At 41.2% G+C, this 15,039-nt stretch overlaps 1 protein-coding gene across 8 annotated transcripts in view; it reads left to right on the top strand.

Moving 5' to 3' along the window:
* The window catches only part of NALCN (sodium leak channel, non-selective), a 195,769-nt gene that overhangs the window by 105,244 nt on the left and 75,486 nt on the right, over window positions 1–15,039 (top strand). For all 8 annotated transcript variants that reach the window (XM_053384465.1, XM_053384464.1, XM_053384467.1 and 5 more), the window contains 3 exons: window positions 3,461–3,592; window positions 6,482–6,649; window positions 14,707–14,898. In XM_053384465.1, the coding sequence (XP_053240440.1) occupies window positions 3,461–3,592; window positions 6,482–6,649; window positions 14,707–14,898 (492 nt within the window). The remainder of the gene's footprint in view (window positions 1–3,460; window positions 3,593–6,481; window positions 6,650–14,706; window positions 14,899–15,039) is intronic.

Here is a 15,039-nt window from a genome sequence, read left to right on the forward strand (position 1 = left end):
GGAAGGCAGGAAAGCAAGAATTCACATTGCTAAAATATGTCTTGTTAACACTAAATAAGAGACAAATCTTCATCTTCATCTTTCTAATAATTGCTCACCCAGACCTGCTATATGTATTTGAAATATCAATGTGTATCAAAATCTGTTTGAAAACATATGTCAAAAGAAAACATGCGATGCAATATAAGAAATAGAACACAGAGGGTAAGGCATAAAGAGTTTATAGACTTTTGGACACAATTTGATGTCCTGAGCATAGATTAAAAACACACACAGAGGGTGTAATGAGCTGGTCTTTGTTTCAAGACAAAATGGGGGGGGGAGACATAATGATGACGCAGATTTTGGAAGCCTACATAGATGGTACCATTCTTCAAGGTAGACTAAGGCAGTGATGTAAAAGCCTTGTTAATACAGACCTGGAAGGAACTGGTGAAAATATTGTCCTACCCCTTCCGTTGGAAGTTGGAAGAAGATTGAGCAACTTAGAAGGTAGTAGATAACGAACCGCATGGAACTCCATGATTAGAAGCATTGTGCTTTGATTTGGGTTCTGACCCATATTACTCCAAGCATATTTAAAATGTGGTAACGGTCAATTCTCAAGATTTCTAATTAATTTTAGTAAGAAGACTCACCCACTCACAGAACGTTGTGTTGTATTTTAGATTCATTGGGTTCTTTTAGATTGTCAACTTGTGGGTAGGGACTGTCTTGTTTTGGTTCTACGAAAGCTGCTCTGAGAGCCTTTCTGGCTGAAGAGTGGGATACAAATGCTCAAAATAAAATAAAATCCACCTATTATTCCCAGAATCTACATGACATTCTGGATTATAGTGGATCTGTTTTACTCCAGCTGTTTTAAGCCGATTCAAGCTTTATTTCCCTGGGGCGGTTTTCATTTGCTCCATAGAAGATGGAGCACTCGGGGACAGGGTTTTGATCCAACTTCCTCACCACCTTCTAGCTGTGCTTAAAATTGAGGTCATGGGTTTCCAAATATTCATGCACCATTTCAGTTGCAGTCCCTGCCTAAATTAAAGAAACCTTTGGCAGACTGTCTTCCCTTCTATGAATTTCTAGTTTGGTCACATTGTAGATGCCCTTATTTATTTCTCAAAGCATTCAGATTATTAAAAGTGGCTTATTACAGGTTGACATATACTTTTGGGGATATTGCACATTTAATCATCTGCCTCATGTCCTCCAGACAGGGAACAATGTCACCCTGCTTTTCACATTAATAAATGACGTGCCATAGTATCAGAAAACTTGTTATTTGATACTTCAGGCTAAAATTCTAACTCTGCTTATCTCGGAGCACTCCCCATTGAATTCAACAGGACTTACTTCTGAGTAGACATGGTTTGTGCTGTTCTTTCAGAGTAAGTCTCCGTCCATTGCACTGACACTATACAAATATGTGCACCTCTAATTATAACCTTATTTATGTGGATGAGGGCTCAGGGAAGGTAATCTGTGGTTCACTATTGATACTGTACAGTTTTTTTTCTATCATATAGATTCCTGGCACTTACACCAGAGCATTGCTTTCATCTCCTCCCCATATTGTTTAAGAGGCTCTTTGAAGCACTAGAAAAATACAGTAATTTAAGAATGAACAACACCTGGCAAAACACCTCTTTTCTCAAGTTTTTACAATAGCTTCCCACAGTGCGTGCTCTGATAAGCTCTGAAATCCAAGTGGCACACAGCTGATCAGACGACTGTTCAAAATATTGTTTGATTCCATTCTGTCCAAAGAACAAACTCTGTTCACACATTCCACTTGGGTGGCATAGTATTGATGTGAGAGCAAAATTGGCTCGGGGGTTTCAAAATGAGTGACCTTTTTTTCCAGCCGATGAATGCATTTAAAAATGCACTAGTATAAAAAGTTCAAAATGGAACAAATGTAGGCCTTAGAATACTGCATGTGGCTGGGCCGGAATTCAAATAAATATGCTGATTTCTTTTCCCTCATGGGAATTGTTTGTGGCAAAGCAGGGAGTAGGGGGAGAGGTGGAAACAAAATGTATTTCTCCAATGTTTTTAATGTCTGTTCACAGCCAGCTAGGTTTTCCTGTCTGCTGCTTCTCCAGGGTTGTTTTCATTTTCCTTACAGCATGATTCCAGCCAGGGATGATGTAGTGAGCAAAACATTATCAGTGCGATGTAGCCAGTCCAATTTGGCTACAGCGCTAGACTAGACTGTAATCAAAGTGTGTACACAACATGCATTTGACTGAGATTTATGGCTACTCCTAAAAATATCTGTTCTGTAATCTGGAGTGAATTACAATATAAAAATACAAAATGCATAATAAAAATAAAAACAAGAACAACCCAATAACCCCACCCCCTCCCCAACACATTTTAAAAGGGCATCAGATGTCAATCATCCAAAGGTGTGATTAAAGAGGAATGATTTTGCCTGACGCATAAGGGTGTATAATGAAGGCTCCAGGCGAACCTTGCCGGGGAGACCATCCCACAATCCTGGGGGCCACTGCAGAAAAGGCCAGTTCTTGTGTTGCTACCCTCTGGACCTCTTGTGGAGGAGGCATTCGAAGAAGGGCCTCAGAGGATGAACTTGGGGTGTGGGAGGGTTCATACAGGCAAAATCGATTTGGTGTTTCACAACTTTCTGACTAGTTGCAGGACCTTAGCCAGACCTAGCAGAGTAAACGCAGAATCCACGGAAGCAATTGGCAACTTGGCTGCAGACAGGATAGACGAAGCAGGAACTAGGAACTTGTAGTTAGGTGTTTATAATATACAGTGGACTATTTACAGGAACAGAACATGGATCTTTTGCTAGCTCTCTCTGACACGACTCACAACTCCTACACTGACACAGAACTATTGAATCCACAAACTCTGAACTAACAGTTAGTAGGCCATTAATTATCACTCCCTTGAGAGAGCTTGACCAATCAGGGAGCTGTCTCCATGTCTCTGTTATCTCCAGGCAGACTTACTCCTTCAGATTGCCTTCTGGCTGGCTGCCAAACCTTAATTGACTCTGTGTGAGTAGCTGCACGTACCCAGTTTCCCAACAATGGAGAGATGCTCAAACCACCTTGCCCCAGGGAGCAACCTGGCCATTGAATTCCGCGCTAGCTGAAGTTCCCAAACCACCTTCAGAAGAAGCCCTACGTTTAACGCATTGCAAGAATCGAATCGAATATGGGAGTTGCTCCATTCCCTTGATCATTCTGGAGATGCCAGCAACTGAACCTAGGACATTATGCATGTGGAGCATGTGATATGCCTTGGACCTGTGGCACCCTTCCCTGGAGGTTGTAGTTAAAGAAATTCCATGGTGATTTCTAGGTTTAGTATTCCTGGTTGCTGCATCTGTCAGTGTGGATAATCATAATTTTTGCATGTGATTAAAAAGTTTTTATTTTCCTAAAGGAGAGAATCCACATAGTTTTTTTGTTTTGTTTTTCTACAGAGAATGATGAGGTCCTCAGTTTTCCATATGTTTATCCTGAGCATGGTGGCAGTAGATGTCATTGTTGCGGCTAGCAATTATTACAAGGGAGAGACTTTTAAGAGCCAATATGATGAATTCTACCTTGCAGAGGTGAGTGCCTTGAAATTGCCACAGATTTTCCTCAATAATAAAAAAGGTAAGTGAGCCCAGGCGAATGTCAACCAATTTTGAAAGTGTGCCATTTTGTATTATTATTATTACTCTTAAAGCGCAGTTAGAATCCTTTACCCATTTGTTCTTTTCTTTTTTTTCTTTCATCAACTGACAAGTTTGCCCCGCACTTTTCTGAAAGAACATTTCCTCACACAAAATCACAGTAATAATGAGCTCAGACAGGAGGGTACCATCAGCAGGCCATACCCATATTTTATTTTATTTTTTCATAACAGGAGTGTAGTAAACGTAGGGGTTGGGTAAAATCATACCTTGATTCTTTTCTTAAAAGGGGGGGAAAAAATAATGTCACACGGGAAAATATTTATTGCTTCAAAATGCACTTCACTTATTCCTTAGTCGTGGCCTATGTAATTCCCCTGCACCAATACAGTGGTACCTCGGGTTAAGTACTTAATTCATTCCAGAGGTCCGTTCTTAACCTGAAACTGTTCTTAACCTGAAGCACCTCTTTAGCTAATGGGGTCTCCTGCTGCCGCTGCGCCGCCGAAGCCCAATTTCTGTTCTTATCCTGAAGCAAAGTTCTTAACCTGAAGCACTATTTCTGGGTTAGCGGAGTCTGTAACCTGAAGCGTATGTAACCTGAAGTGTATGTAACTCGAGGTACCACTGTATTACCTAAGTCAGTAGCAATATTTAGCAGATCTAATGTTCTCATGACGTAAATGCACAGCCTAGGTACTTTCTGCATATGTGGAATTTTCCCCTTCTCCCAGAAGAAGAAGGACCACTTGTAGTTATTTAAGTACTAGTCAAATGTCCTTCATTACGACAGTGAGGATGTTTGTATGTGGACTCTGGTGTCAAGGATGGAAAATAGGTTCTGTTCTTGGAGCATCTTTGTTGTCAGTACACACAGTACTTTCGTTGTAAGAGGGAACAACAGCAAGTAACACACCAGAGAAATCCTCATTGTTGCACATTGTCCCAATCCAAACACTCATTTGCAGAATATGATAATTTGTTAGTGGACCAATTATACTGCCACCCTTCCCTCCCTGTGTTCATTCACACAAACACACCTGTTGACACCCTTGGTATTCCATAGGTCCTGACTATACGTCTTCGTCAGACCATGTTTTGTTTTGCTTTTTTAATTGCCCATTTCAGTGCGCTTTGCATAACTGCATTCCTAGCAAGCTCCCAGAGAATAAAGAGGCCGCTGCTTTGTTTCAGGTACTCCCAGTTTGCTTTGTGGGACACAGCATTAAAAAGAGCGGCAGCGATAATAATATATATGTTACAGTACAGAGTCTTACGCACTGCCATTTTTCAAACAGAAAAAGAAAATGGCACATCAAACACTACCCTGCTCAAACATGAACAATTTGGAGTGCATAGGGTGATTGTCTCCTAGAGCGCTCTTGTAGGCTGGGTGGGAAATGTGCTTCTGGGTGACATCCCACACACTCCGCTTCCGCAGTCCCCTCCCCACCTTTTATAGTTCCTGAGAGGCATAGCTATTCTGGCACAAAAAGAGGTGACAGCATGCTGAACTGCAATTGTTCGAGTTACCACTTCACCACTCTCTGCTGTGTCAAGGTCTCCTTTATTACATGGCTAACAAGAACTACTGAAACACTCACCAGGGGTGCCAACTTGGATTCAGTCTTCTCTTGTAAATAATGATACTCCTATCTCTAGTCTTTTTTTAAAAAAAGTCAGGTGTTTTTAAATTTAACAAAATGTTATGCAAACCTTTAGTGGTTTTGAGCTCCTTTCACAAGCATATAAAATGCAAATCATCCAGCCCACACAATTTTGGAACACGTTAAAATAGGTTTAACTCTGTAATTGTTAATATTCTCATAATGGAACAGGGAAAAGTGTCATTGTTCTAGAACACACTTTCACCATGATAGGTAACATTTGGAGGGCTTATGTGGGAGGAGGGGGTTGACAAAAATGTCCACGTTTCTTTGTGTTTTGTTTTACATGGATATATTTTTGATGTATAGTGTTCATGTTTCAAGTGACTGCTTTGCAGAAATTGTTTTGCTTGTCATATTTTTATCCTGCTTTTCAAATACAAATATTGTATCCAAAAGCAGCTTACAAACTAAAAAGACAAAGAGGGAAGAGGTAGAGGAGAGAGATCAGTAAAACCATGACAAAAATGAAGTGGTGATTGTAAACAGGCTCTTATATCTAGTTGGAGGAAATCACCTAGATGTTCCCTTGCTGATGTGTCACAGTATGTTTCTCATACATACATTCTCACACTGCAGTTGCAAAAGAAACCCTCAGTAGTTTGTGTAAACCTTGATGTGTGAAATCACCCATGTATACCTGTCTTTTTGCGTGAAGCGTGACAGATACTGGGCAGAAATATGAATCGAATTACTTGAGATAAAGGTCTGTGTAAAAAAACCACCTTTGTTTACTTTAAATATTGACAGGATAACAAGATTTGATATGAGAGCAAAGGCCGTATAAATGAAACACAAAACAAAACCCCACAACAGCGGTAGCTGTAATAAGCAAAAACATATTTCAAAAGCTTTCTAAGGAGCTAAATTTTCTTTAAAATGCTTTGTGTGTGAAGACCCCAAGACCTCCCAAAGAAAGACACAGTTGACACAAATATTAGTTTACAGTTATTGGCATAATTTTTGCCACATCTTTATTGATTACAGAATGTTGGTTGGCTGGTTTGCTTAGGCATTGGTTCGACTAGCTGCACCTACACCTCTGGCAGGGCAGCACTGACAACTGGACACTGGCAGAAGTCAGCAAGGGTAAACAGACTGGTGGAGCATTGGTCCTGATCCGAAGACTTCACCCCCTTCTTATATGTTCCCCCAGGTTGCATTTACGGTCCTGTTTGATCTGGAAGCTCTTCTGAAGATCTGGTGCCTGGGATTTACTGGCTACATCAGTTCATCTCTGCACAAATTTGAGCTACTGCTGGTTATTGGAACTACTCTTCATATTTATCCAGACCTCTACCATTCACAATTTACATATTTTCAGGTACAGTTTATAAGGGAAAGATGTGATTTGAAATCATACATGTGATTATGTAGGAGTAAGTTCCATTAATGTTTCAGGTTCATTGGAAAATAGCCAGTTTACCTACTTTATAAAGGTAAAATTAGATCGTATGTGTAGTGTGTAATAGCAGAGTCTCCTCTCTCTTTCTGCCCCTCTGTGCTAGTGATCTTAAATGTATGGCAGGATGCGAGTGCTTTTTGAGTTTCCTTGGCCTGCAAATGGCTGACATGGAATGGGAATGGGGTTGAGGTTGGGGAAACTCACAGAAGCACCATGTTGTCATCTTGGATAGTTTAGCTGGCCAGATGTTATGAAGGATAGAAGTGGAGGAAATATAAATCTGTTTGCTTTCAGCAGTAGCCCATAGATTAGGGCTGCCATACGTCTGGAATTTCTCAGATGTACCGGGGGTTTGTCGATCAAAAACAGCGTATGGATGCAACTTTTGAAAATTGGTTAAAATGTCCAGGAAAACTTGGGCATATGGCAGCCCATATCGGAAGTGTTGGGGTGGGGTTTTTTTGGCAAATTTTATTTAAAAAATAGCTTAAAAACTTCATTTGTTTTGGAGATTTTGCAAAAGAAGCTCAACAACTTTTGTGTCTGGATTTTCACTTTATGAAAAATGGCAACCCTGCCATACATTACTCACATCTAATTGGGTGCCACAAGAGCTTTCCAAAGCTCCAGAGAATATCATTGCCACAGTGCTAAGCCCTGTAAACAAGGGCCCCTCCAACTGTCATTTTTATTGTGCATTCAAAATTATTTGTCCTCATGATGGTATCAGAACCATTATATGTGTTTCCACTTTGAATACTGTTTGTACTGCAAAGGTTTTGGAGTGGACAAACTGCTTTGATTACAGTAGATGCATGACTTGGAGCAGGGGTCAGCAAACTTTTTCAGCAGGGGGCCGGTCCACTGTCCCTCGGACCTTGTGGGGGGCCAGACTATATTTGGGGGGGGGAATAAATGAACAAATTCCTATTCCCCATAAACAACCCAAAGATGCATTTTAAATAAAAGGACACATTCCACTCATGTAAAAACACGCTGATTCCCGGACCATCCGTGGGCCGGATTTAGAAAGCGATTGGGCCGGATCCGGCCCCCGGGCCTTGGTTTGCCTACCCATGACTTGAAGCTTTCTGCTGAAATCTTGTAACTTTTCATGATGCAAGTGTTCGAGTGGAGGAGGGAAGGAAGCCCACTTCTGTTGCACTATAATGCAAGAGTACTACTCAAAATGGCAATTGGGGCAGCATCACAGAACTGCTCATAAAGTGGAATGATGTTTGTATGATCCAATATAAATCCACCCCTACTGCACTGATGACATGTTACAGAATACACCCACAAAGTAACACTAGTTTGGAGAGATTCTAGCTCTCCTGTCTGCCTGAAAATCAAATGCATCTTCAGATTGTTGGTGCACATTGAACATAACACTACAAAGTCAGTTACACAAAAGGTAGCCGTGTTGGTCTGCCATAGTCAAAACAAATTTTTTTTTTCCTTCCAGTAGCACCTTAAAGACCAACTAAGTTAGTTCTTGGTATGAGCTTTCGTGTGCATGCACACTTCTTCAGATCACTTCAGATTAAAGTCAGTCACTTTAAAGTCCCAATGATTAAAATGGGAGAGTTAAGCATGCGTTTAAATGTTTTCTACTCAAGTCAGTGGACTTTTTTAATATAAAAAACCCTATTTTGGCTGCATTGTGCTCCAGTACTTTTTTATTTGAAGGTCATGAAGATAAAAAAATCTAACTGAAACTCTTTTGTATATGTATATTCTTCAGGTTTGGACTGAAGGTTTTGTGCAGAAAGTAGGCCAGCATATGACACTGAAAGCCCCTACTTTTGACTTCTTTTGGCAATGTGAAAGCTTATTTAGCATAACCTATGAGCCTGTGTGATCCCTACATTGTTCCTGGAATATATTCTCAGAGCAAAGGAGAATCTATATTAAATTGTGCTTGTGAAGGTGAAATCTCTTACACTGATTAGCTGAGCTGGTACAATGGCTTAGAATTTTAAGCTGCGTCGCACATAACATGAGAGTTGCATGACCAGACTCATTTTTGCTCTATGTAAACCAAGTGTTGGTGATCCTAATTTGGATCGGTGATGGAAGAGGAGGGGAACCTAACATTTTGCCCTGTGTCACAGGCCTGTGCTAAACTGGAAAGCATGGAGACTGAGGGAGGACAATGTAGTAGTAGGCAGTGGACTGGGGCATGGCTGAGAATGATGAACCTGAAGGAAGTATAGGCAGATAATGAGACTTGAGGGAAAGATCTGGGGAGGCAGGAAACTGAGGCAAGAGGGAGCTAGCAAAGAAGCGGCTCTGAAGAAACTTCACAGCACTTAAATTAAAAATGGACTAGGGATTCCAGTCAGCAGAAAGGTGACCAAAGGATGCGGGATGACATAGGCAATGGCCTGAGAAGCAGAAAACTGAGGAAACGATTTGTGGTTGAGTTGGCGCTTGGAAACAGAATGAACTGGGAACTATTGGCAGAAAATGGGCAAGCAAGGGAGGGAGCCCTTCCTTTATTTGAATTAACGAGGCAATTCTTTGGTCAAGTACTGCACAATCAACTCTTGCTACCAATTTTTTTGTTTTTGCTTGTTCATTTGCCAACTAAGGCAGCTGCAACCCTTTTGCAGGTTCGGCAGGCATTTGGCATGAGAAAAATATCATTCAGCGAATATGGTTTCAGTGAGCTAAGCCAAAACACTGATTTCTGGAGCTAGAAAATTGCAGTTTTCAACCATAGCCAATGAGGCGGCGAATTTCCCTTTTTAAAAATGAAAAAAAACTCAACTCACTCTCATGCATTATTGATAAACAAATTGTAATGAATGGCAAGTGATTAATAATACATAAAGGGTAAATAATGAATAGTGCAGATAAATCTTTTTAAAACTGTGAACGGGGTCCAGTCAACTGAAAAGAGTCATGTATTCCGAAATTATGGAAATCTGAACAGCTTTCCCCTATTCACTTGGTGATGATCTGCAAAATCCATCCAGAAAATATGTGCTAGCATCAAAACATCCTTGGAACATATAAGGATTCTTTATTTCAACAAATGAGAATTTCCGGAGCTGACTGCAGTCAGAAGCATCAGGCTAAACTACTTGTGTGGCAAGCTAGATTTCTCAGGCATAAAACAAAGAATGACAATCTTGAATAAATCTTTGTTGCAGAGCTCCTGTTTCAATGGGGCCTGAGCAAATAAAACATCAACCCAGCTTCCCCTTGCATTGTGTCCCAAATGTTCCTTTACTGGAAACTGTTACAGAATTATAGAATTGTAGAGTTGGAAGGGATTTTGAGAGTCATCTAGTCCAACCCCCTGCAATATAGGAATCTTTTGCCCAACATGGGGCTCCAACCCATGAACCTGAGATTAAGAGTCTCATGCTCTACCGACTGAGCTATGGATAAAGATTAAAAATAAATAGGTATTTCCTTGCCTGTGAAATATTTAGGTTGCCCCAGTGAGCTTTCAGACTCATTTATTAAGTACCGGTATATATATTTACATCTTAATTATAAATGCATTTAACTTGGAAACAAAGATGGATTCTTAGCATCACTTTGCCATTCATTTCTTCAACCCATGTTATTGTCATTTGTTTACATTTTGCTTATGGTGAATGCAAGTGATCATTCAAGGGAGACTTCTTTCCTGGACTTCCTTCATTGTGGATTAGAGATGAGAGAGAGAGAGAGAGAGAGAGAGAGAGAGAGAGAGAGAGATTGCTTTGCCGGTTCCAGGTAAACACAGCTGTGTCTGGATCCAGCATGGGGATTTCACCAGTGGTAGCATCCTGCCCAGCTAAATACAGCAGGGGCCTTTCCTATCCTAACCCCCTGCAGCAGTAAAGATCAGGAAGTTAGTACTGCGTGGATAATCTCCCCAGATGCTCCAGTTGGTTAGGCAAATCCTCGTAGTAAATTCTACTGTTGGCTTTTCCTTTAACCACGGACATGCTCCAAGTCCTTCAAGACAACTGTGACCTTTTTATTTGATATTTGGAAGGAGAAGAAAAAAAGGACACCTGTCTGAAAGTGCTTTAGGAATGATTCTTCAGTCAGTCAGCATCGCAGATATCCTGGCACACCATTAAATAAAGAATGCTCCTGTTATCAAAACTGTTCTTACAGCCAGCTTCTTCATTAAATTTACTGTGTAAAGATAAAGATGCATGTGTTTCTGAATCAGGAGCATCTGCCACACTGAAAGATTTAGGTCACCTTCTGCAATCCAAGTCTCCTACCGGCAAATGACAGGGGAGGTTGTAAAATGCATTACCATTTGTGCCAGTGTGACAGTTAGAAATCCACCGTTTCCATGAGCAATCAAATTCCTAGGGAGTGATGTAGCACATCTCTAAATCAACTGGCTCGAAAGATTATGTTCACCTAGATACTTGCGGTGGCTAGGCAAATCCTCCAACATTCTAATATTTATGGTGACAGGTCTACAATATCCCCAGCCAAGCTGCAAAGAGATAGTTGGGAAAGGAATTCCCATGTTAAACACACCCTGATTTATCTGCCAGACCTACTTTTCACCTTCCTATGCTTCCACACTGCGCACCAGAGACTGCAATATTTATTAGCTTTTCCTTTATTTTCAATGCTTCAGTCACTCTTGCTTACCACTAGGGCTGCCATTCAGCTTGCAAACCGCAAAGAGGTAATCTTTTTTTTACAACACAATTTGTGTGCTCTTGTGTACAAAATGGAAGGGGGGGCATAGCTGTCAACTTACAGATTTGAAAATAAGGGACCAGCAGCATCGAAAATAAGGGATCAGCAGCCAAAATAAGGGATTTTCCAAGCACAGGTATGTTCAACTTCTGAGCCCCTCCGAGCCAAAGGCAGAAAGCCCAGCCAGCAGCCAAACGAAGCCTCAAGCGGTGGTTCCCCACAGCACAGCAACCTGGCAAATGGGATGCAGCAAGGGAAACCACCGTCACCTCTCCGCTGGGAAGCACTGAGCAAAGGCGAGTCCCCAGGCAATGCGGCCAATTTGATCGGCACAAGGCATGCAAACTCCACCCCCCAGTCATTCTTAGACTCCTTATTGAGTGAGCAACGCAGCCAAGCAACACAGTTGGAGCCTCCCTCCTCCCTGGCAGGCAGGCAGGGAGGGAGAGGAGCTGCTTCCTTTGAAACCCGGGAAATTTAAGAGGCATCATCAATAAGGGACAGCAGCGGGAAACGGCACTGGGATAAGGGACTTTCCCACCAAATAAGGGATGGTTGACAGCTATTGGGGGGGATCTAGTATTCCTACTCCACACTGGGGGGGGGGTTATGTATTGCTGCATGGCACAACACAGCCAAAATGTGCATAGTTCTCCCCACTGAAATAAAAGGTGCTTAACTTTGCTTGAATTGTGTCCTGTTTTAATGTGATCTGAAGTTGGAAGCTAGCATGGGCTAGTGCTGAATCATCCCAGCAATGAAAGATTGGTTTGGGTTAGCTGTGCATTTTGTGGCATTTGGACGCAGCCATTTTGGGGGTTCAGGGGAACACTGCCAGAAATGGGGGTGGGGAATCCTGCAGGCTGAAAATGCAGAAGTAGTATTGCTCTGGATGGATAACAGTAAGATCCAGATTGGGCTAAAAGGACATTCCACCCAACCACTCATTCATTTCCAAGCAGATTCTTTTGTAAGTCAGTTACTATGGACTATCCTATCCAGAACAAATACCTCTTAAGCATTTCTGGAAAACGGAGACCTTATAGGCTGATGTATTTGAGAACGGGGGAAATAGGTGCTGTCCTGGGTAGGGCAAAACAATACGGAGTTAAAAATTGCAGTGAATATCACAAAGTCATATCCTGCAATGAAACGATCATTCATTCCATGGATGATCTTATCATTGTGAACAGTGTTGCTGTACATTTCCCCCCAACAAGGTATAAATGTTCAAGATTTAAAGCCACGACAGCCAATGCAGCAATTAAAAAAGAAAAGAAAAAAGTGTAAGTCGATCCTCACACTACCTTAATGATGCAAGCTTCACTGAACTGCACAGGACTCAAAATGCCTCCATCGGATGTTCAGAGCCATATGCACATGAGTAAATGTAGGGACTGGTGGAAGTAAAGAACTTTGAAGATTGTCCTGCCCTTTTCTCTCTTAATGAAAACAAATGGACTAGCAGAATAGTTCCTAGAAAGATTAATGTACTACTTAAATGTCAATTAAGGCAATTTAAGAGGGGGCAGGGGCACCTGTACCAGAACAGTTAAGTGGAAACTGCTCAAAATCTAAAACGAAAACAAAACTTTTTTAACACCTAAGGAGGATCTGCAAGAGCAGTTTCACTCCATGTTCCACCTATTCCATTTAATATTTGTAAACAATCATTGCTGTGTGATTATTTTATATGTCCCAGGAAGGGCCATAGGTAGAGCAAATGCTTTTCATGCAGAAGCTCCTGGTTCAATCCTGGGTATCTCAAGGTAGGACTGGAAAGGTCTTGTATGAAATGCTGGAGAGCTGCTGGCAGTCACTGTTGACAAGACAAACCAATGGTCTTGCTCCGAACAAGGCACCTTCCTATGTATTTGTTCTAGAATCTCAACTCTGCATAACTGCAGGGCAGTGTTCTAATGATGTTCCTTCTGTTCTGCTGGCCCCCAAAAACAGCAACAAGAGGATTCTTTAGTTTTCCGGAACACTTCGTAAACATGCAAGATGTAACCAGTATGTGTAAAAATTAGGATTTTATATCCTGGACCGAGAGAGGAAGCATGAAAGAAGGAAGAAGGCGTGCTAAAGGAAAAACTAAGCATGTGTTCCTGAAAGTTCATAGAATTATAGAGTTGGAAGAGACCCCAAGGAAGGGACCCCAAGATAGCTGTACCTCTCTCCTCTCCCCACTTTACTCTAAATAGTTGTCATGGATCGGGAGGCTTGAACTGGATCAGGACCTTGGCATTGACCCTTTGTGCTGCTGTCTCAAGTGAGCTGCTCCGATGGAAACTTCCGTCCCAAGCCAAACAACTGCTGGTGGACGGGGGACGTTATATAATTAAACACCCAAGGACACTCTAGAACTTTGACACAATAGTTCTATGTCTTGGAAATAGTTGTTTCTGAAATATTGCCAAAATGTTTAAACCCTGAGGCACCATCCGCTTCTCAGAGGAGGCGAGGCTGATTTTTGTAAATAAATACTTGCATATAAACTGAAGATACATTTGCAGAAAAAGAAAAAGAAAACCGATGTGCTCGCAGTGCGGTAACATAATCATTCTCTTTTGTACAAGTTGCTTACTGTCCGTTTTGTTTCAGTTTAAATTTTAAGGAATGACTAATATTGATCATTTTGACCACGTCAATGCTTCTGTTTGTTTTAAGGTGCAGTGTTTTTCAAATACATCTTTTTGTGTGTGTGTTTTTTTTTTAAAAAAGCTTTATTTTTAAGTAACTACACTAGCCATGATTAACCAGAGTATTGTGTTTTGGGGTGAAGATGGGACATTTAGGACAATATTATATGAGCCTAAAACCACATGAAACCTTGTACACACTCCCCTTGGCATAGGCAAACATGGCCCTCCAGATGTTTTGGGACTACAACTCCCATCATCCCTGACCACTGGTCCTGTTGGCTAGGGATGATGGGAGTTGTAGTCCCAAAACATCTGGAGAGCCAAGTTTGCCTATGCCTGCAGTACACTGATATATAGAACTTAAGAACTGACATATGGTTTTTCAAGATCAAAGCAATGGTTAGTTGATCTGTGGTCCTGTATTTCAATACTTCGTTCTTTTTGAGCCTCACTAACCCTTTTTAAATTAACGTGCTGTAACAATATGCTGTAAGAAGCAATAGAAAACCTGAAGGAAATCAATGGACCAGGACATTTGTTACTTTCCCATTCAACACATGGTACTTAATGCTAGGAGCCTACTTGAAATAGAACCTTCTGTGTTATACCCATTTGACACCCTACAGTCAGATCAATAATGTATTTCCTTTCCTCTTGCAGGTGCTCAGGGTAGTTCGACTTATAAAGATTTCTCCTGCTCTGGAAGACTTTGTGTATAAGATTTTTGGACCCGGGAAAAAACTTGGGAGTTTAGTTGTATTTACTGCCAGCTTATTAATTGTAATGTCAGCAATCAGTTTGCAGATGTTCTGTTTTGTGGAAGAACTAGACAGATTTACAACATTTCCAAGGGTAAGTGTAAAACAACAACCAACCAATCAAGCAATCAGCTATGATTCTGTCGTCTTTCTTACAAATGCCTTTTTCTTTTAATTCTAGCTTTGTTAACACCAGCTGTTTGGAAGGTGTGGGTAAAGATCATGTTGTTCCTGT

Source organism: Podarcis raffonei, chromosome 4, assembly GCF_027172205.1.
Source record: "Podarcis raffonei isolate rPodRaf1 chromosome 4, rPodRaf1.pri, whole genome shotgun sequence".
Classification (NCBI taxonomy): Eukaryota; Metazoa; Chordata; class Lepidosauria; order Squamata; family Lacertidae; genus Podarcis; species Podarcis raffonei.